The 8,737-nt window shown below is 38.6% G+C and overlaps 1 protein-coding gene across 2 annotated transcripts in view; it reads left to right on the plus strand.

Moving 5' to 3' along the window:
- The window catches only part of LOC107226218 (heparan sulfate 2-O-sulfotransferase pipe), a 30,583-nt gene extending 22,907 nt beyond the window's left edge, over positions 1–7,676 (plus strand). For both annotated transcript variants that reach the window (XM_046742039.1, XM_046742040.1), the window contains 6 exons: positions 2,490–2,578; positions 2,695–2,901; positions 3,167–3,246; positions 3,701–3,982; positions 4,343–4,497; positions 5,495–7,676. In XM_046742039.1, the coding sequence (XP_046597995.1) occupies positions 2,490–2,578; positions 2,695–2,901; positions 3,167–3,246; positions 3,701–3,982; positions 4,343–4,497; positions 5,495–5,688 (1,007 nt within the window). In that variant the 3' untranslated portion in view covers positions 5,689–7,676. The remainder of the gene's footprint in view (positions 1–2,489; positions 2,579–2,694; positions 2,902–3,166; positions 3,247–3,700; positions 3,983–4,342; positions 4,498–5,494) is intronic.
- The last annotated feature ends 1,061 nt before the right edge of the window (positions 7,677–8,737 follow it).

Genomic DNA, 8,737 nt, shown 5'->3' on the forward strand with positions numbered 1-8,737 from the left:
TGCGCGAATAGATATTCCGTAAATGGTTTCGCACTGAATTGCGTACATAGTCTCGAGGTGTACCGGCCAGATATGCGCAGTACAGGATGTTTGACCGTTTACATTAATTTTCTACAGATCGGCGTAGATATAGAATTTATATGTTCCTGCGTTAGTGGAACGAATAACGGTCGCACACCTATCCTAGACTCAGCCACTCTATTATGTCGCGCAATCTCCCAAACCCTGAGCCGGTGAACGATGCCAGTGAGTGATGCGGATAAACGAATGAATGCAGGTTTCCGGATTGAAAATCACGATTGGAAACATCGAACGATTGGAATAAGAACGGTGCGAAGACCTCACTCCGGAATTCTGCATGAAATCCGAAGACTTCAACGGCCACCAACAGCGGTGCTTGACCCAATTTTTTCCTGCAAAATAAATACCACGACGTAGCGAACCGTCGTAAATTCGAGCAGGTTCCCGGATCGAGGCGCGCATCAGTTTTGACCCTACGGAGCCAAGTCCGTCCCTGGGTCAACGTTCGTCTCCGGAAGGAGTCCTTCTTCGCTCTTCCGTACCGCGAGTCAGGCGTGCAGGAATCGAACCCCGAGTCGTTGGAATCCTCGGTCGAGGATGTCGAAGCGAGGCGGGCGGGAAGAAGGAGAATCCAGCGGGAAGAGAAAAGCTGGAAGCGAGGATAACGCGGTTGGGGCGGAGCGGTTTTGTCCGCAGCCGCGGAGAAACCGTCCGGCCCGAGATAGAATCTTCGCGTCACGAATTCCGCGTACAATAGAGATGTCGGAGATTTTTAAGAACCAGCCCTCGTCCGCGTTTCTTAGAGCTTAGCCGCACAGGTTCGACAACTCCTGGCTCGCGTTGTGCTTAACGCGAAACCATCCGCTTGCCCCTCGACTTTGCACGTCGGGTCGACGGAGGTCTTGTGGGTCCAACGATCCTCGCACCGTTAGCAGCGTTTACCGATTCCAGAGGAAAAAAGCCTCCTCGTTTGTCGTTGTGACACCGGATTACAGGCTTTCGTATTTACCATCGTTCGACACAAAATTTCTGTGAACTTAAAGCAGTGGGATGCAAACTACTCCTGCTACTGCAGCTCAGCCATTGATATTCACCGCAACATGTTTCATCAATTTTTATGGTCAATAACCTGCGTTAGATGCCAAATCTATCATTCACTGTCATGATCGTTGGGCGGGTTCTGCCAATCACTGTAAAATTACTGACTGCCACCGACGATTTGGAAATCCACTCAATCTGTACGATATGTTCACTTCTGACAAGGCGACAGAGAGGATCTAAAAACGCTGCTATAATTTCTGTCATCCTCTATTATGAGAATGGGCCAAAATTTAATACAGCGGCTTATCTCTGCACTTAGCGATGAACGATTTTTGTCCACCGCTATCAGTACCATTTGTGAGTGTCAATCAATTTCGTATAGTTAATGGCATGGCTCGTTTCGCGAAATAAATCAACTCTTCGAGAATATACTGACGATCAAATTATCATAATAAGACAAAGTCCCTTGGCCATTGTATGATAATGAACTTACTTAACGCTATCGCGATGTTCGCTCCCATGCTTGTACCAACTTATGTACCATGATACACTGCTGCACTTCCCGCTCAATATGTTTGTACGTGAATTTTGTTAACTTCCCCACGCCATTCAGCTTGCGAAAAATCGAACCGGAAGCTCTACCTTCAGCCGCGTTTTTTCCCTAACCTGCGATCCACGGAGAAATCTTGAGAAAAGTGATGCTATATACTAAATACAAATTACTTTGTGATTTTCAACCGTTTTATAGAGCAAAAACCTACCGAGTTAACATGCATCGGAATTCCTTCAATGTTACATAGTTAGAATTTTTTTTTTTCTACGGACCATTCCAACTACCTGCATGATTGCCGTTTGAAGTAAACTCTTCCCTTCCGGAAGCGTTTACAGTATACTTACCTGTATCGTTCTGGTATGGGTACCATAATTCTCTATACGTTTTAACACTGAACGAGAAACCGATCGTAAAACAGCCGGTAAATCTCAGCAGCAATTTTCTCTACTTTAATGACAAGTGTTAAAATACCGCGGTAACGAGATTGATCTCTGTAGATGTTGTTTCCTGCTATCCGTATTGCACAATACTGCACTCGTTTGAGTAGCTATTCAGAGTATCTTCACAGTTAAAAATCCTCAAAGTGATCTCTCATGCTAAACGAAATGAGCGCCCACCCAACTCACATCCCGGAAAAAAGTGACCGATTTATTTGTCACTCGGTTGAATAATTGAGGATCGTGAATTAACAATACTCTCAAGTCAACCGACCAACAAAACCATTCGACACTGCGCAGGCATCCGTAATCGACGATTGAGTAATCGGAGATCGGACATACTCTTTTTTTGTTTCTATGCACCAGACGATCAATTATTCGATGCTCGTTAGGACTTTTGGCCTGATTGGGTTCATCAAACTATGCTCTTGTTTCAGACGGCGAACAAACCTCGATACACATAGAATCAGGACCCAGCGGTGTCGTTCATTACTACTCGACCATCAATCAGAAGTTAACAGAATCGGTGAGCGTGCACAGTAGTAATCTCCAATTTTCATCCGTGACTACTTGTGCGGGATCTTATGGAAAAACGACACGCAGCTTAAATCGAAATTGGAGTGATCGAGTATTTTGTTACAGTACGACGACATGGAGGTCCTTGACATCGACGCGTTGAACAACACTCGAAGGGCCACCAAACAGGTGATATTCTTCAACCGGGTACCGAAAGTCGGTTCCCAATCATTCATGGAACTACTTAGAAGGCTCTCCGTGTTCAACAGGTTCTTCTTCAATCGAGACAGGGTTCAGAGGGTCGAGACCATCCGCCTTGCTCCAATCGAACAGGTACCGTAAATCTTGTAAAGTAATGTTCGTTAAGGCTTGACCTTTCGGCTAACTTGTACTCGGTCGGAAAGAAAATGCGAGTTCGATTCTGTACGAATTATGTGACGATGACTCCCAATCTCTCACGTCGGCTGCATCGCCAGTCATTGTCACAAAATTCGTATAGAATCGAACTCGCATTTTGTTTCGTATCGTAAACAAGGTAAACATTCTTGCTATATGTATGATTTGTATAGTTAGGACTCATTGAATGAACGCTTTTCAGCTCCAACTGGCGACAATGGTTTCCGGTTACGCTGAACCTTCAGTCTACATCAAGCACGTTTGTTTCACGAATTTCACCGAGTAAGTAGTGTTAAATAATAGACGATCATGTTGCCCCGTGCTTGTCAAATTAAACAAATGAATTGATTCGTTAGTTTAAAGAAGAAAAAAAAATATCGATCTATAATCTTCTGCAGAATCCAGATTCAAATAATTTTTCGACCCGCTGAGTTTGTAAATCATAATCAATTAAATTTGAGAAATAATACGGGCTGTTTCGTTGAATTGAAATATATTCTATAAAAATATGATTATTCGAAAGGAAATTCCATCATACCTACAAAAAACTGGGTCACTTCAATTTGTAATAGGAGCTTCGATGAGGCAAATTTTTCAATAAGATTAAAGTCGCACAGTTACAGATTCTCAAATTTCTATCCCTCGCGTTTCTTTCCTCCTGATTTTGCCTGATTTCCATTCGATCCTCCAAATTTTTCGACGAGATGCTTTTGACGAACGAATCTGTCGCCTGCAGATTCAATCTGCCGGAACCGATTTACGTAAACCTGGTGCGAGACCCGGTCGAGCGCGTAATTTCCTGGTACTACTACGTCAGGGCTCCGTGGTATTACGTTGAACGGAAGCAGATATTTCCCGACCTGCCTTTGCCGGATCCGAATTGGCTGAAGAAAGACTTCGAGTCCTGCGTCCTGGAGGGTGACAGGGAGTGTAGATACCTCGAGGGCGAGATCCACGAGGGCATCGGGGACCACCGAAGGCAAACCCTCTTCTTTTGCGGCCACAGCGATAAATGCAGGTATAGCTTATAAGAATTCACCACAATTTTCCTCATCTGTAGTTTGGATTTCGATAAGATTTTCGATATTTAGAGTCATTAAATTTGTCTTATTACAAATTTGTATCTTTCCCACGAGCTTGGGCTAAATTTACAACTACTCGGTGTCGTGTGTCAAGTTTTTGTAAATTGTGCTTCTTTTTTGAGGGAAATTTTATCAAACCTGCTTATACATGTATACTGTGAATCTTAATTATTAGAAAACTTGCAAGGATGCTCGAACTATTTATAAGGATGTGAATGAGCTGGTACAGGAGTATGAATTGAGTTTCCATAGTTTAAAAATTGTATAAAAATTCACCTACTCTCAATAATTTTCAGACCATTCAACACGGTAGGTGCTTTGGAGAGGGCTAAACTGGCGGTTGAAAAACATTACGCTGTTGTCGGTATCCTTGAGGATATAAACAGTACGTTGACGGTATTAGAAAATTATATACCGAAATTTTTCCGAGGAGCAACAGACGTCTACTGGGGTAGGTTAATTGCAAAAAAACAAAAAAAAACTGTTTAAAAATATATCTTAGCTTTTAAATTTTCCCCTGCTTTTCGCAAGGGATCACAATTCCCGCTGGTCGATTCAAGCTGAAATCACGTCACCATATCTGGCACCACATGATGTCGAGAACTATATTTAAATGTTACATTTGCTCGGCCAATGGCTGATCTATTTTTATACAGTCTTACGGATATATACACGAATACGTATATTTACACATGTATTTGTTTGAAATAATCAGACGAAAGGAAACTTTAACCATCGCAAATTTAGGTCTTGAATAGAGTATTTATCATCATTCATCAATAATCGCAATACCAAATGAATCATGCAATGGATAGAACTGTAGCAGCCGGTGGAAAAAAATGAATGAGGAATTGAAAGCTGCATATTGCGCCTGTGGTAGGCAACCGATCTTACGTCCGCGTAAGACTTTCACTTCGTACATCAAGGCGCAACAGACATGACTGATGACACGAAAAGAAAACTCAACGAAACCAAATTTGCATTGCGAATAAACAATTTGTAATCATTCATAAATAATCATGATACCAATTAATTGTGCCATGAATGTAACTGCAGTAATCGGCGAAAAATATGATCGGGAATTGAAAGTAGCGAGTTACGCCTACGATTGGCAACCAATCTTACGTGCACGTAATACCTTCATTTTATACAAGGCGCAATGAAAAGTTTAATGAACTGTGTGCGTCGCGTTTTCGTGAATTGTAAAAACATTAGGCAAATTCGATTACAACAGGATTTTTACTTTTTTTTCACAAAAGCAGTCTTTTTAACCAAGGCAAACACGGACAGATAAGATTCTGTTTTTTTTTTTTTTTACGTCAAATCTTAGCTGGCGATAATTTTGGTTTTACTGTTTGAATAATTGACTGGGTTTTTTCGCTCTCATTACTTTTCTAATTTTTACATCAAATTTGTTTATCTTTGATTTCTGTTTCTTATGTTTTCAGACGAAGTCAACTCATTTACGAAAATAAATCGGAATTTTTTCAAGCCACCGGTTAGCGAGGAGGTAAAAGATCTGGTGCGAAAAAATTTCACGAGAGAAATTGAGTTCTACCAATTCTGTCGACAACGACTTTACAAACAGCTCAGAGCCCTGAGGTTAACTAATTTGCCAAATCAAATCGACAACACTCTTTAAGGATATCATTTCCACGAACGGTAAGGAGGGGTTCCTCGTTTTTCTGTTCACATATCGAGTGAAAACGATCACACCTTACGGGTGAAGCGTCGCAGAAATTTCCGGGACAATTTTTCCCCCTTTTCTCTCCTCGAGTATGAAAGCAAAGACAAAGAAGAAGAGAAAAATAATAGCAGACAATAACTATTTTTCAGTTGGTAAAGATTTTCGGTTTTCTCGTCGACTAATAATAATAAAATATTGTGATTGTGAAACGTCATCACGTTTAGAATTGTAGACTTTATAAGTACATTGTATAATTTCACTTGTATAATAGTCTTTAATTGTATTTGCGGATAAAAATGCGTGGGAGCATTTTCGATCTATATAGGTATCACAAAATTCAAGAGGACCAATCTGCGCCTAGATTACGAATATGAAATGTATGTATGTACGCGTGTGTGATTATGCAAAGTATTAATATATAGTGTATTTAGACCGCAAACTCGTGGGCAGCTATACCTATAAATATTATAATATCTTTTATAATCTCGATGAAAAATAACTTTACATGATAATTTGCAACGACAAATGGTTAAATTTTGATGCAAGCAAAGCGTTAATGATAACAATGATGTTTTTCGGAAGATCGAACAAATTTTTATAAATCAAAAGGTAGATATCGTTCAGTGTATTTTCTGCGTATTCTAGATATGTTTATTTATTATCTATTATACTTTTATTCCAGAATACATTTTGTATTACAAAAGCTGGCAATTAGAATATAATGAGTAAAATAATAAGTAAGTAAATCGCTGAATATATTCGTGGTAGAAATTTTTGAACTAAAGAATATGAAGGTTTCCATACTTGATTATTCAAAATTAGAAAATTAATAGGACTAAAAGGATAGAACGAATTAAAAAAATGCACATTTTACGAAACGGTAATTCCGTACTTATATTACTATCTCGGTGTAGTTTGAATTATTGTTTAGTGTATCGGACGGACCATACTGCGTGAATAAAAATTGTATACTTTCTAAGGTGAAGTTATCATGAAAATATTCACATCCTCATAATCATGACAAATATTGTACAATTAGTTAACTATACTTACACATATCACGCAAATTTAAACGTGCGCGAAATATATATCAATGCGAAATAAACATAATGAAAGAACAGTTTTCCTCTTTTCAATTTTTACAGGCTCACATAATACAGCAAATTAAAAAAAGTAATAACTATTCTCAAATCTAGGTACGTATATTAGTTGCAAATTTTTCAAATTACCAGCGTTTTATTTAACTAATTTAAAAAAAAAAAAAGAACATGACAAAATAGTTCAACGAAGACATTTTTTTTCTCTTTTCCGTCCATTTCTTGCCTTCAAAAATCCAGCGGTAAAATCAATTTACAAAACTGAAGGTATAGATTTAAAAAATAGGGCAAAAAAAATATTTCTAATCTTCCCGTTCATTTTATAGCTTGTTAAGCAATTAAGCGACGATATCCGTTCTCGATTTCGACAGCATTCCTCGTTTCACCAATTATTTTTATGTCATTGTAACGATTTAATAGTTTTCCAAAAACAGCGAAAAGAAAGCCGAAAGATCGATTAATTTTCAGCATCGAAGCGATTCGTTCGTTATAATATCATTTGAATCGAAGTTTTCAGGCGTCGCGTACTCGATAATAATTTTCTCTCGTTAAATGGCCTTCGCGACGAATGGTTGCTCAAGATGAATATATAATATTGGCCGGTGATCGCAACGCGGTGAATTTTTACACCGTCCGATATATGCACGAAGTGCAAGACATTCCGAACACCGATTGTTAATATAGTCGAGATGGCGCGATGGATCCTGACCTCTGAATGCCAAATAAGTTTAAAACAATCTCCGATTGATCTGTTCCGAACAATTACGGATGACGGACGTCTGCGATGAAATAAATACCTCTTGTAAGCCTCGAGTGGGTTTAAAAATTTTTTTTGAGAAAACCAAATTAGCCGAAAAAAAACTAACAAACCGAGAAAACAGTTTTTTCGCAAAAATTTTCTTCAGCATGAAAAGGAAAGAGTCTGTCAGTTTTTTCGACAATCTTCCGCGACGATCTCGAAAACGGCCGAATGAAAAAGCTGAAACCGATAGAAGAAGTTTCGAAAGTTTTGAAAGAAAAATTGAAAAAAAAAACATTCAATAAATGTATAAACTCTACGATACTTTTCGCATATCACCAAAGGTGATAAAAAGTAAAAAGTCTACCAAATTCCGGAGATCATTTCAGTTTAATTTCCACGTACCAAGAACCTTGCGAGGTCTTCCGTATATTCCAGTAACTTTAATTCCGCATTGCGCAGTCAGTTTCAATCAGTTTCCATTACCTCAAAACTGTAATTTATTTATTTGCTCGTTTTCCTTGCTTCATCCACGCTGGTTGAATTATTTCGAAATCTATTTTACGTGTATCTGTACTCTGCAGACTTTTGTGTGAACAATTAATGTATCATAGGATCGGCTTTTTTACATTTTCGCACGAACACACACTTTTGTCAATGTGCAAAATCTAAAGAAATTACAGTTTCGGTGAAACACGCGTCGAGGAATGAAGTACGAGATGTTCAATCTGTAGTAATATTCCATAAGTTGTCGATTTTCTAAATCATTTTCCAACTGATCGATATTTATTTATTCTCTTAATTTTACGGGGATAAATAGTTTTCCAAATTTTTATTTAGATACGCGAGTGAACCAAGCTTGATACCGAAATAATCGTGTAGGAACGATATTGATCATAGTTAATTGATCATTAATTTCACTTCCCTGTGTTGTTTTTGACACTGTCCCATAAAGCGATCATGTATTATCGAGTCAAAGTTTTCCATGTACATAAGTGGGAATCAATTATTGTTCCGTGCATAAAACCTCCATTGTTAATTCATTATCGAAGGTCGTAGGTCGTATAACGCTGAGGCGATTAATTATGTCTATAACAATACACAAATGCACTATGTAGCTATATGAAAATCGAATGATCAAAGTGAGAGAATAAGGAAGAAGAGAAAA

This window comes from Neodiprion lecontei, chromosome 5 (assembly GCF_021901455.1).
Source record: "Neodiprion lecontei isolate iyNeoLeco1 chromosome 5, iyNeoLeco1.1, whole genome shotgun sequence".
In the NCBI taxonomy this organism is placed as follows: domain Eukaryota; kingdom Metazoa; phylum Arthropoda; class Insecta; order Hymenoptera; family Diprionidae; genus Neodiprion; species Neodiprion lecontei.